The sequence below is a fragment of the Oryx dammah genome, unplaced genomic scaffold (genome assembly GCF_014754425.2).
Source record: "Oryx dammah isolate SB20612 unplaced genomic scaffold, SCBI_Odam_1.1 HiC_scaffold_2, whole genome shotgun sequence".
In the NCBI taxonomy this organism is placed as follows: Eukaryota; Metazoa; Chordata; class Mammalia; order Artiodactyla; family Bovidae; genus Oryx; species Oryx dammah.
Genome location: NW_024070186.1, coordinates 91832975 through 91848079, shown reverse-complemented (window position 1 = coordinate 91848079; position 15105 = coordinate 91832975). Strand labels below are relative to the sequence as shown.

At 37.9% G+C, this 15105-nt stretch overlaps 1 protein-coding gene across 6 annotated transcripts in view; it reads right to left on the bottom strand.

The window, feature by feature from the left end:
• Window positions 1-15105, bottom strand: part of GSK3B (glycogen synthase kinase 3 beta) — a 212386-nt gene that overhangs the window by 135750 nt on the left and 61531 nt on the right. For all 6 annotated transcript variants that reach the window (XM_040251047.1, XM_040251038.1, XM_040251086.1 and 3 more), the window contains exon 2: window positions 3909-4102. In XM_040251047.1, the coding sequence (XP_040106981.1) occupies window positions 3909-4102 (194 nt within the window). The remainder of the gene's footprint in view (window positions 1-3908; window positions 4103-15105) is intronic.

Below are 15105 nucleotides of genomic sequence, written 5' to 3'. Positions count from 1 at the left end.
AGGTAACTCAACATCATGGAGAGGCAATTAACTCCTTATAAAGTTGATGAAATTCCAATTAAAAATAAACAAGTTTTCTCAAGGAGTTAGTCAAAATGATACCAAAATTAATAGTGAAAAATATACATCCAAACATAGCTAGAGTAACATGAAAAAGAAAAGCTACAAGGGCAGACTAGCCCTACCAGACATTGAAACATATTACAAAATGAAATTAGAACAATGTGGTTACTGACTTAGGAATATGCAAATGATCCAGCAGAACAGAACAGAAAGTCCAGAAATAGACCAAATTACACGTGGAAATTTAGCATATAATAACAATAGCATCTCAAATCATTGGAACATAGACTATTTAAAAAACTGTATTAAGACAAATGATTAATGCTTTAGAATGGATAAAATTAGATCAATAACTCATACTATACATAGTTATAAATAAACTCCACACACAGGAATAAACTTCAAATGGATCAGGGGTCTAAACATAAAAAGGGAAATCTTACAACTGCAAGAAAATATGGATGAATTTCTCTTTAACTTGAGGAAAAGGCTTTCTAATCACAACTAAAATCTAGATAGGATAAAAAATGTAAAATGAACACATGAAAAAATATAAATTAAAACTATAATGATATACCATTTCTCACCTATCAGATTGACAAAAATTGAAAAAGTAAACCAATTCATGTTATCAATGTGAATAAACAGGCATTCATATATTACTGGAGAGAATATAAATCTATATAAGCTCTTGTGCAAAGGAATTTAGCAATATCATATAAAACTTCATGTGTTTCTGTTTTGATTCAGCAGTCCTATTTAGTTCTCTTAGTTTATATGAATATACACATCTAATAAAAAATACTTATGCACAAAGGTTTTCATACCAGCCCCCTGGGAGATTACTAAATATTGAAAAGTAATTGCATATCCATATATAGAAGAGTGGTTGGAATCAACGCTGAAATACTATAAAATTCTAAAAAGGATGAGAAAAATCTCTGAACTGATATGCAATGACTTTCAGGAACTACAGTTAACAGGAAAAGCAAAGTATAAAGAGTATCTCTCTCTATTATATTTTGTGTAAGAAAGAAATCAAGAAAATTACAGTTACCCTCTGTGTCCCTAGGTTCCACAGCCAGGGATTCAACCAAGCTGGAATCAAAAATACGCAGGGGAGAAAAGCTCCAGAACGTTTCAAACATCAAAACGCCACATCAACTATTTACATAGCATTTAAATTGTATTTACAACTATTCACATAGCATCAACACTGTATTAGGTATTATAAGCTATCTAGAAATGATTTAAAGTATATGGGAGACTTAGTTATATGGAAATACCATGCCATTTTATACACGGGACTTGAGCACCTGCAAACTTTGGTATCTACTACGGGTCCTGGAACCAGTCCCCTGTGGATAACAAGAGATGATTATACACTGACTGTTCATTTGAGCAAAAGAAACCCAGAAAAAGTAAAGTACAACATAAAGAGATTGGCTATCCAGAGGGAGTGAGAGAGAATAAGACAGAGGGAATGACATCTGTTGTATCTGACCTTTAGAACCACATTACACAGACTGAAAATATAATTTTTTCAAAAATTCAAAAAGAATGGAGATACAGCTCTACGAAGGGATACAAGCAAAAACAGATGAAGCAAACTGTATTTCAGATGAATAACTTAACTATGATAAAGGAAAAGATTAAAACTTTTTTAAAAAGCAAGAAAAGGAACTCACCCAAGTACCTACTGAACAGAATGTACTGGTTCGATACAGCAACGACAGACTGTAATAAAGCACTCTGAAATCAGACTGCTTGGATTCAAATACCTGCCCATCTAACCACTTGCTAACTGTATGACTTTGGACAAGTTAATTTATAATCTCTTTGTTGTGTAGGTTTCCTTATCTAAATAATAATAGTATCAATATCACAGTACTAACAGGAAAACTATCAAACTACTCACGTAAAAACTTTAGATTACTGATAATATTTTAAGGATTTGATAAGTATTTGTTATCGTGCACGCATGCTAATTCACTTCAGTCATCTCCAACTTTTTGCAACCCTGTGGACTGTAGCCTGTCAGGCTCCTCTGTCCATGGGATTCTCTAGGCAAGAATACTGGAGTGGACTGTGATGCCCTCCTTCAGAGGATCTTCCCAACCCAGGGATCAAACCTTCATCTCTTACGTCTCCTGCACTGGCAGGTGGGGTCTTTACCACTAGCACCACCTGGGAAGGATATTAATTTGAAAACACATTAAGTGTGTGAATATCAGGAGACACACATAATAAAAATCCAGTTCTTATGAAATAAAATCAGAGAGACCATAAAAACCAGTATGTCTCAAATATAGTGATACAAAAGGATTGTAAAAATTAAGTATTTGGAAAGAAGGCAAGACTATGGAAGCTCCTGAATGCACAATTAAAACTGGGCAGGCTTTATTTTCTAGACTATGAGGGACCCCAGAAGATGTGTGTGTAGTAGAAACAATATGACCAAAATGAGCTATGGGATTATTCTAAAGTTGGAATGCAAGATTTTAAGAAGATCAGATGTAGAGTTACTAGTGATAAAGCCAAATAATGACAAAGGTCTGGCTAGAACAGTAGTGATGAGAAAAGGAAATGGCGGTGGGCGTGGGGGGGGGGCCGCAGGCAGCACAAAATTAACCAAGTTTGGTAATGACTAGATATGAGGTATGAGAGAACGGAAGAATATGGATGACAGTGAACGAGAAAACCATTAGAAGGAAAGAACAAGAAGGAATGGGAACCAATAGAAAGAATTTCCTTTAAGACTGACAGTTAAGTCAGAGTCACATAAGAAGACTTGTCAATTGGAAAATAACGGTATCTGCAGATACCAAGACTGAGTGGGCATTTGGCAAGATGGGACTAGTGCTCAGAAGAGAATAAACTGAAGACAAAAACTTAAGATATATTTTTTTAAACCTCTTTAGAATGTTCAATGTTGGAGAAGGAAATGGCAACCCACTCCAGTGTTCTTGCCTGGAGAATCCCTGGGACGGGGGAGCCTCGTGGGCTTACACAGAGTCGGACATGACTGAAGCGACTTAGCAGCAGCAGTAGCAGCAGAATGTTCAAAACATTCTGCAGCATACAGACACCAGAATGTGTGCTATTTCAGAGCAGTGATAACCTCTTAATTTTTTATCCCTTAATGTTAAGCACAGTTCCTAGAACACAGGAGACTCTCAGTAGAATGCTGCAGAGGTGGGCAGAGTAGGGAAGGGAACAGAGCTGCATGGCTTGTTAATGGCAGAGGCTCAATGAGAGCCCAGGTCTCCTGACTCCCCACTGTATCGTAATGAAGAGATGACCTCTGATCATCCATACACAGGACACTCTAAGGGGATCTTGTAAGAAAAAAAAATGAACCGTGGGAAGTATCACTTTCAAGGGGCAGATGGAAGGGAGATATAAGAATATAGCAGGAAAGAAATGTCAGTTATGGAGGGAAAAAAACGACAGTGTTGTATCATAGACTCGAAGGAAATTTTTCAAGAAAGGAAGCATAGTCAACTGTATCAAACGAACTTATGCTACAGGCAATGTTTCTCTGGTCTCCTATACCAATGAGACCCAAGGCAGAGAGAGGTCACATTTTAAAGTAAGGAACTAATAAATTTTAACCTATCTTTCACAACATTTTAAATACATATATCACTCTTAGCTACAGTTCAAAAAAAATCTTCAGTAAATTTTATCTCAACATAATACACAATGGAAAAGTCACTACAGCAGTTGAGCTGAACAAACGCTTGTGCAATAAATGAAATCTGAAGCAAAAGCAAACGCTTGAGAAAGTAATTACTTACATGTATTGGCAGCAACAAAAACACATGAACTACTGAAGGTCTTACCTTAAATCTCTTGTCCTGCAATACTTTCTTGATGGCAACCAGCTCTCCTGAATCACAAAGTTTGGCTTGATATACCACACCAAATGACCCATTTCCAATCACTTTAGTGTCTGTATAGCTGACTTCTTGTGGCCTGTCTGGACCCTGCCCAGGAGTTGCCACCACTGTGGTTACCTTGCTGCCATCTTTGTCTCCTAAAAGAAAAAAGGGATAGAAAAATGAGAACTGCAAAGAATTCAACCGAGAAAATCGCCAAAGTATACCAAGTAAACTATGTGCGTTTTGAGTCCCTTCAGTTGTGCCCGACTCTTTGTGACCCCTGGACTGTAGCCCAACAGGCTCCTCTGCCCATGGGATTCTCCAGGCAAGAATACTGGAGTGGGCTGCCATACCCTCCTCCAGGGGATCTTCTCAACCCAGGGATCGAACCTGCATCTCATGTCTCCTGCACTGGCAGGCGGGTTCCTTACAACTAGCGCCACCTGGGAAGCCCAAATATTCTATAGTTATTTTCAAATGCTCGTGTTAGTTTATCATAACTATCATTACAGAATTATTTCAACTATTTGTTTCAATTATAAGTAATTATTTTAACCACCATTTATTCAGTCACTCTATAGAGCAGGCACCATGCTTAGTTTATATCCATGACTTCATTTAATAAAAAAATCCCATGAAGTAGATAGACTGTTCCTATATAAACATAATAAGAAAAATGCTAAATTTGTCCAGTCAAAAGGCAAATGATGGACTCACCAAAGAATCCTTATCTGTCCAACTCTAAAAGCCCTAATTTTTTCCTCAGGCTTTCTTCTTGTATTTGAAAATAAGATACGTGCAACTGAAAACATCTAATTCTGTTTCTATTCAGACCACTCTCCCTTTAGGAAGGTAAAGCTTTAAGTTTTTGCTTCTCCACATCTTATTTCTTCTTAAGAAAATAGTGATACATTTCCAAGAAAAGTCAGATGGAAAAAAGAAACAGGGGAATGTTAATTTGGAGGTAAGAGACACAAACCTTATAAGAAAAATCAAACCCATTCTGAACTGAGCCTCATTCTTAACTAGCTCACCAGCACTAGGGTCTCTGCCCACTCATGGCCATCTCCTTATCTCTTCTGCCTTCATTTCCCGCCAGTAACAATCCAAAGACTATTTCCAAGTTCAGGAGCCACCTCCTTTCTTGACTAAACAATCACCTTACTCTCTGAATTCTTAAACTATCTGAAATCATTCTATACCACTGAGCACTTGATTTTAAAAAGCTTTAAACTGTTCCTTTAGTGATTTCAGAACACACACAGATTCTAGGGACTACAATCTTTGCAAAGCAGCAATTATGACTTGTACTTCTTTTCTCTTTACTGCCATTTCTAAAACCAGTTCTCACTGACAAAACTGCACATTTGTTCTAACTGACAAAACTGCACATTGTTTTTTCTCTCTCCTACTCTTCCATTACAGCAATTTTAAGATGTTAGTTGAATTCCTTTGGCCACCTCATGCGAAAAGTTGACTCACTGGAAAAGACTATGATGCTGGGAGGGATTGGGGGCAGGAGGAGAAGGGGATGACAGAGGATGAGATGGCTGGATGGCATCACTGACTCGATGGACATGAGTCTGAGTGAACTCCGGGAGTTGGTGATGGACAGTGAGGCCTGGCGTGCTGCGATTCATGGGGTCACAAAGAGTCGGACACGACTGAGCGACTGAACTGAACCTCATAAAAGAAAAATGATGCAATATTTAAACCCAAATCCCAAACCAAGATGATGAAATATGTATTCATTTGTCTCGCATATTAGAAAAAGTAAAATATATAAAAATCTGATTTTCCAATGGTTTCAGACTTTCCTCTACTCAATTTAAGACTGCCAGAAAAATGAATATCCAAATGTTACTGGCATATTGTAAATAATATTTACAGCCATTTAAGCTCACAGAGTTAATATATACAAAAGCCAAAAAGCAGTATCTGCAACTGATTAACTCTCTTGTGTGTAAGGCAGCCTTCATGACAGATATGAAAACAATGAATGATTCCTACACACAACAGCTAGGTGGATTATAGGCAGTCTATACTGTATCACAGCCAGCTACCTGAAACGCATATGTCTTTAGTTTTAAGGTGAAACACCCGAAGAGATATGATTTAGTTAGCAAAAATCCAATATGACTTGTAGAAAGAATAAATCAAATATTGTCAATACCATCATTTTATTTCCAACAGTTTTACATACACTTTAAATGTACATAAACTTCAGCACAAGACAACAACATACATAAGTTTCCTCTCACCTCTAGTTATCTAGTAAAACAGATCTTAAACATACATGCTAAAAACTTAATTAAATCTGAGTGCTAAATGATCATGCCTCACTCTCCCTAAATATACCATAGAACTCATTTTTGATCATGTTAATCAACCTGTATGCAGATCAAGAAACAATTAGAACCAGACGTGGAACAATGGACTAGTCGAAAATTGGGAAAGGAGTACAACAAGGCTATATATTGTCACCCTGCTTATTTAACTTATATACAGAGAACGTCATGCAAAATCCTGGGCTGGGTGAATCACAAGCTGTAATCAAGATTGCCAAGAGAAATATCAATAATCTCAGATATGCAAATGATACCACTCTAATGGCAGAAAGTGAAGAGGAACTGAAGAGCCTATTGATGAGGGTGAAGAGAGTAAGAAAGCTGGCTTAAAACTCAATATTCAAAAAAACTAAGATCATGGCATCTGGTCCCATCACTTCATGGCAAATAGATAGGGAAAAAATGGAAACAAAAACCATCTGGGTATAACCAAAGATCATGATTTCCCACTCTATAATCATATTTCAGGCTGCCCAGGTGGCCCAGTTGTAAAGAATCCACCTGCCAATACAAGAGACATAAGAGATGCAGGTTCGATTCCTGGGTTGGGAAGACTCCCCTGGAGAACAAAATGGCAACACGCTCCAGTATTCTTGCCTGGAAAACTCCATGGACAGAGGAGCATGGCAGGCTACAGTCCACGAGGCCACAGAGTTGGACACGACTGAGGGACTGAGCACTATCTACTACTGTTAAACTTGTAAATGTTTATTCCAACATTATGATTTGCCTACAGAAAGAGGCACAAATAAGGTAATTCTACAGAAATATTAAAAGCAGAGTTGAAAGCTCAGCAGGTCCTACAGAGGCTATAGCTGAAAGAGTCTTGAGGCCTCAATTTTAAACTGAATGGATGTGGACAGAGACCAATCTTTTCACACTCTTACACATCTAGTAAAAACAACAACAAAAAAACCCTGCTTACTATCTTGGCAAAAATTAAAAGGTTTACTCTATTCTCTTTTGAGCAGTGAGAGAAACTGCTGAGAACTCTTACAAGCTAGCAGGAATTCTTCCTCCACTAGCAGGAAATCCTGGGTATACAAGGAACAATAGCTCTAAGACCTTGTGCCCAAGCATCCTGGAATTTTTATTCAGAAATCATTCAAGCTCTTCAAGACTGCTCCATCAGATACCTGAAATAGCAGAGCTGTAGAGAATGGCAAGATAACACTGGCGGTGACTTCGTATGAGCATCAGTAGTGCATGGGACAGTCAGCAGCTAGTGTGCCAGGGAAAAGCATGTCACCATTTGGCACTGCAATTTGCTGACTCGGCAATAAGGTAACAGCTGTATAAAATTTCACTGTACAAAAAGAACTTTCCAATTCATTCTTTCATCTACTCTAATATGATAAATGGAGGGAACATATTTATTATGCTTCAAATGCAAATAAGAAAAATAAGAGAAACAAACTTGTCCAATACAACAGAGCTTTAGGTGACAGAACTCTTCACTCGCCTCAGGCTGCCTCTGCCATATTTTACAACCTTCCCACTACTACTGAAAGGCCAACTTCATATACCATTACCCACTCCATCCCATCCCTACCAAAGGAGGAGATGCTTCTGAAAATACAATGTAAAAAGGTCAGCTCCAGATTAACAAAAGAATAAATAAGTAATCTTCTGTAGTTCAGTCCTCAAATATTCATTTATTAATAGCTGAAGAGCTATTTCCAAAGATGCTTTGGCAACATTAAGAGTTTGAAATTTATCCTAACTGGAAACCAAAATATGGAAAACAAAAATGTAAAACAACTGATTTTCTGTGATGTTCAATTTAGAAATTGGTTAACTTTGAATCTTAACAATACAGCATCATTTTAAACACTACTACCAAAAATTCTCATGAAAAGCCAGAATTCATAACAAATGTGCCTTTAAAAAAAAAACAAAAACCCACCACTTTGCCCAATATTAAATTTCCCAGAATGCAGGGTATCATGAGTCTCACATCAACTACAATAAAATTGGTCTCCAAAAAATGCCACTTTATCTCAGCAGCAACAACAGCAGAGCAGCGGGAGTAGCTCAGGTTAAGGCCTCTCTTCTGGCCAGAGAATTCCTAGGATTCTCTACTGCAATCAAAATTCACTCAAGTAGTATGAATGTCCCAATCTAATTAGAACATAGAATTAAACTTCCTACTCTTCACCACAATGGTTAAATCTTAAAAATATAAACCATAAAACAGTCCTCATGAAGCAATGCAAAGGTGGTATGCAACAGAACAACCACTTTCCATTGAAGGCTGTTAAATATAGAATCAATTTTACAAAAGCCTTAGATGTATCCATAATATGTGTAGCCTAGTTCTCAATCTCTCAAAGTTGTACCTATAAACTATATCTCGTGGTTACATTTTTTTCATCTTCTGAAATCAATCCTCAGAATGGACCCTGAGATGAACAAATGTTACAGGGTAACACAATCCATGTCTAAAGTGTGGACTGAGCAGCCAAAACCCAAAAGGCCACTTCAGGCGCACATAATTGTCGGAGGTATCTGACACTGATATTCTAATTTTAATGTTTCTTAAGAATCAGAGCTCAGAGAAAGCAACAACTGTGATACTGCTTAACTGGGAGGCTTTTAGAGATGTTAGTAAGTCATACTAACATAAACTGAGCAAAGTTAGCAATGACTGCTGCTGCTGCTGCTGCCAAGGTGCTTCAGTCTTGTCCAACTCTGTGCGACCCCATAGACGGCAGCCCACCCGGCTCCCCTGTTCCTGGGATTCTCCAGGCAAGAACACTGGAGTGGGTTGCCATTTCCTTCTCCAATGCATGAAACTAACTCTAAAAAATCTCCCTTTACCTCAAAAATAACGCCTCCATGTAGAAATAACAGAAAAAATAAAGTCTATAAATTCCAGAGAAACCAGTACACCAGGTATGATAGAAGAAGATACAAGGTATTTTTTATGAAGCTTTTCAACCTAATAAGGATTTGTAGGGAAACTAGCTCAGACTATTGCTTCTCATAAAGAGAAATAACATCTATTTTTTATGGATGCCCAATAGCAATATAACACTCTATTGAAAAATATTACATAAATTTTTAAAAGGACACCAACAAAAAAATCACCTTATCAAGCATGTAAGATAGTCTGAAAGGGAAACACTGTCAAATTTTCAGGTTTTTAAATTAAAGTTCAAACAACTCTTTATCCTAAGTAAATGGCTAAGAAACTTCTATTAAAGCAATATGCTTCCAAAATAAACACAACTTAGAAACATGAAAACAACATAAAAATAAGTAAAAAAAAAAAGCAATGAACTGAGGTCCACAGAAAATCAGACACAAATTCTAAAATAAACTCATTGCTGTCATGAAATAGGGGCTTTACTCAATGATGTGGAAGCTCTAGCAAGAGTACAATTGCTCTCATACCTTGAAGTAAAACTATTAACAAAGCAAAGGAATGCCAACTAAGCACCTCAATCAGTCACCTCAAGCCGAATGGTCAATAGTCTCATTAAAATTTTTAGGGCGATTTCTATGTAAACTTGTGGTAAAAATATTTCTAGCAGAGTCTTTTCCCTTAGATAGACACGATCCATCTCCACATGATTCTATCTAAAAGACTGGACACACAAAACAAAAAATTACTAAATTCCCATTGGGGATAGGAAAAGTAAACAAAAGGAGAAGCAAGGAAAACAAAATGGACAGATGTCATACATGAGCTAGCTGGGGGAGATGTTTTCCTGTATTTCACTTCTAGAAATAAAAGGAAAACACATGGTGATAGAGGATAACAATGAGCCAGGAAAGATTCTAGAGTCCTGGACAGCACATTAATACCACACTTTCAATCACAGGCAGATACCACCCCAGTATTCACAAGCGTTGATTCTGAAGAACCATAAAATAACCTTAAGAAAAAAAGAAACCAGTCAAGGGCTTGTACTTAGATGCAGAATGGTGTTAATGTTTAAGTACATGTCACACAGTGAGTGCTCAACAAATTAGATTCTCTGAACTTGAATTACTGGCAGTGGCAACAGTTTACAAAAAACAACAACACATTTTTCTGTTCTGCTATGCTCTTTTACCACCAGGTACATACCCTACTACAGTGCCTATCGCAATGTTTGATAGCTATTAAGAGTCCAAGCCCCTCAACTTGACTATGAGCTCTTAGGAAAGCCAGACATTATTAAATTATTAAACTCATTTCCCTAGTGCTTATTAGCAGAGGGTTCAGCATAACGCAGGTGGTCAGCAAATGTCTGGTCTTGAATTTACATGAAAGTCACTCAAGCAGAATTATTAGGATTTGGGAATTGACTCCTTCCTGCTAAACATTTAGCAGTGTTTTCACTTCTTACGCTTGCCACTGATCAGATACAAAGCCCTAAGGATAAGGTATGCAGAAGCCTTACAAATAGCAAAGCAGAATGGTGGGTTTACTGAAAATAAGGCAACAAGTAGCCAAAACAAAAAACACAATTTGCCACATGTGAATCTATTTACAGGTAGAATTACTCTACTTCATAATCTTTTTCCAACTAATTCTGGTTTCTTTGGGGCATCAATATGTAGCAATGGATAAGAAATGGACAGGGACATCGCTGAGGTCTTAAGTTTAATTTACATCAATACATATGTAAGTGTATTTCTTGCCTACTATTTTATGCAAGCACCACTCAAACAGTGGACTTAGTTATCTAGGAGAGTTTATTAAAAATGAAGATTCTAGAATCTCACCATAGAAAGACTCAGTAGATCTGCAGTAAAGCCCAGGAAACTGTATTTTTAATAAGCTGCCCACATGCTTCTTAATGCAGTTTCAACTTCCATACTTTGAGAATCATCAGTTCAGTTCAGCTGCTCAGTCATATCCAACTCTTTCTGACCCCATGAATTGCAGCATGCCAGGCCTCCCTGTCCATCACCAGCTCCCGGAGTTTACCCAAACTCACGTCCATTGAGTCAGTGATGCCATCCAGCCATCTCATCCTCTGTCATCCCCTTCTCCTCCTGCCCTCAATCCCTCCCAGCATCAGGGTCTTTTCCAATGAGTCAACCCTTCGCATGAGGTGGCCAAAGTATTGGAATTTCAGCTTCAGCATCAGTTCTTCCAATGAATACCCAGGACTGATCTCCAAGCAGTCCAAAGGACTCTCAAGAGTCTTCTCCAACACCACAGTTCAAAAGCATCAATTCTTCGGTGCTCAGCTTTCTTCACAGACCAACTTCCACATCCATACATGACCACTGGAAAAACCATAGCCTTGACTATATGGACCTTTGTTGGCAAAGTAATGTCTCTGCTTTTTAATATGCTGTCTAGGTTGGTCATAACTTTCCTTCCAAGGAGTAAGCGTCTTTTAATTTCAATGGCTGCAATCACCATCTGCAGTGATTTTCGAGCCCCCAAAAATAAAGTCTGACACTGTTTACACTGTTTCCCCATCTATTTCCCATGAAGTGATGGGACTAGATGCTATGATCTTAGTTTTCTGAATGTTGAGCCTTAAGCCAACTTTTTCACTTTCATCAAGAGGCTTTTTAGTTCCTCTTCACTTTCTGCTGTAAGGGTGGTATTATCTGCATATCTGAGGTTATTGATATTTCTCCCTACAATCTTGATTCCAGCTTGTGCTTCTTCTAGCCCAGCGTTTCTCGTGATGAACTCTGCATATAAGTTAAATAAGCAGGGTGACAATATACAGCCTTGATGTACTCCTTTTCCTATTTGGAACCAGTCTGTTTTTCCATGTCCACTTCTAACTGTTGCTTCCTGACCTGCATAATACTACTTAATTCATACAACAACTCTGTGATGTACTCATAATAATCACTTAACAAATGAGTGAAACTAAGATGTTTGAAAGGTTTACTGGCAATATGCCCAAAGTAACCTCTTCAATAAAGTGTACCCATGGGATTCAGATCTAACCATTTACTCTAAAACTTGTACCCTACTACACTACATTGCTTAAGACTATACCTTGAAAATAACACATAGGAGTCAAGGTCCTAAAATCAATCTTCTATTTTCAGCAAAATCGAAATTTTTAAATACTTTACAGAAGGTTCTGATGCAAAATTCTTACTCTAAAATATCTAGTCTCCTTTGAACTAATTTTAATTGACTCTATTTTAAAATCTTATCTTAAAACTCAAATTTTACTTTAAGCCAAAAACTAGAATGAACCATGCTAACTTTCAAACATCTGAACCTAAATATTATTTTACTCATGGTCCTTTCTTCTAACTTGAGTGAACTGGAATAAAATCAAACCAAAACCAAAATGAATAAATATTTTACTTGGTCTTAAGCCCTCACTTGAAACACTATCAAGATGTATTTTAGAAACAGGTTTATTTCCCATAAAAGTAAAAGGCTTGCAGCATGTGTGTAAAGAGCTTTGGCTTTTAGGAATTAACATCAGAATGTAAGTCTTAAACATGCTTATCTGTTTGATTTACCAAAACTACTTGACATGGGCAGGGAGAAAGTAGACAAATACACTAAATTTTTCTTAATGAAGAGGTTTACCATATTACCAAAGAAAAGAGTATGCCACACACAAGTGTAAAGAATAAATGCTAGACAGACTTAAGAAACAGACGTGTATGTGTGTTCTCAGTCCCTCAGTCATGTCCAACTGTTTGCAACCCCATGAACTGCAGCCCACCAGGTTCCTCTGTCCATGGGATTCTCCAGGCAAGAATACTGGAGTGGGTTGCCAGGCCCTTCTCCAGAGGATCATCCCGACCCAGGGATCGAACCCAGGTCTTCTGCATTGCACATGGATTCTTTACCATCTGAGCCACCCCAAAGAAACAAATAATTACTTTAAAAACACAATGACTCACTGATCAGGGCTCACACTTCTGGCAACTTCAATCTTGAGCCATCGTGAATCCTCAAAAAATAGCTCTCACAAAGCTGATATATTTTACTCCAGCTTTCAGTGAGTATAATGTTAAAATTAGGACTCGACAATTTTTTTTAATGGATTTCAACTGTTCCTGGCCTGATACTGATGCGTTTGAACTGTGGTGTTGGAGAAGACTCTTGAGAGTCCCTTGGACTGCAAGGAGATCCAACCAGTCTACTCTGAAGGAGATCAACCCTGGGATTTCTTTGGAAGGAATGATGCTAAAACTGAAACTCCAGTACTTTGGACACCTCATGCGAAGAGTTGACTCACTGGAAAAGACTCTGATGCTGGGAGGGATTGGGGGCAGGAGGAAAAGCGGACAACAGAGGATGAGATGGCTGGATGGCATCACGGACTCGATGGACGTGAGTCTGGGTGAACTCCGGGAGATGGTGATGGACAGGGAAGCCTGGTGTGCTGCGATTCATGGGGTCGCAAAGAGTCGGACATGACTGAGCGACTGAACTGGCCTGATATACATCCCCCTCAATCCTCTCAATACTACCCTCTGACAACCCAAATCCATGCAGTGGGACAGCTGATTCATCAGTCTTGCTTTCCCCTGAATTACCCACCAAAGTTATCGCCACTCCTAAATCCACACTGCTTTTCCAATACCACAGCGTACAAACTGCCATACATTTTACATGCATTTCAAAGTGGAGGTTATTAACCTATAATTTTCTGTTATATTTCAAACAGTAGTAAAGGAGAGAACAGGAAGGATGGGATCTGTTTTATCCCATTAGACCTGCTTACTCTAGGTTGACCCCATATGCTTTATTAATTACAATTTAACAACTAATATCCAATCCATGAGGGCAACCATGACGTTTATCACACATTTATTGTGGTAGCTCATTTTATGCCTATGCACATAGCAGGTTGTAAAATATCTGCTCTTGTAAGTGAACAACTTCCTATAGGACTCCTCTAAACACTGAAGACTGGTAAAAGTCTTAAGGTCACTAAAACAAGTACCACTAACATGATATAATACCCTGTAATCTCAAAAGGGCTGAGTCACTCAACAGATGGAAAAGAAAATGCAAAGACAAAACTCAGTGATTTGACAGTCTTCCCAAGACCAGCTTTGATCACCACATAACATTATCAACAATAACATATTTGTGGAGAACTTCTTAGTTTACAAACATGTTTAGACCCATAACCTCACTTTATCTAGGCAACAGTCCTACAAGGGAGGTAGAACCAATAATGAACTGTAGAACTGAAGCTCAAAGGTAAGCAAAACTGCTCAAGATTACAGTAATATTGAAAACTACAACCCAGGGTCATCCAATATCCAAGTTCAATACACTTTCTGATGCCTAAAGAAAAAAGAAAGTTAACCAAGCCATTTCCTTCTATTCCAAAATAAATCCATAAAAATAATTCTGCCAAGAGAAACAGACATTTTAATATAAACTGCAAAAATACTTTTAATAAAAAAATTGCTTCATTTTGCCTGAGCTATAAAGCTACCTGAGAGACGAGTCATCTAAAATGAGTAAAATAAGTGAATATTTCCCTGAGGAAAATCAAATCAGTGACCTGACAGCAAACATTTATGTATTTGAACAGATTTATCACAAAATAACCATCCAGTGATTAGCAACAGCTGCTACTTAAGCAGGAACACATTTCCTGCCCTTTTTGTTTTTCTTTTGCGGGGTGTGTGTACAGGGACAAGGGGACTGGAACTGGGGACAGAAAAAGCAGGGAAACATGAGTTTTCTAATCAAGAAACAAAAAAGAAATACGAAGACTACAGCTCTCTACATACACAGCTTTAGGAATCTCCTACTGGCCTGGCTGAACTATAGTATGTTGCCTTTATATGCTTTTTTATGTGCCAGGTCTTAGCTGTGGCACTTGGGTTCTTCAGTTGCAGCATATGGAATCTAG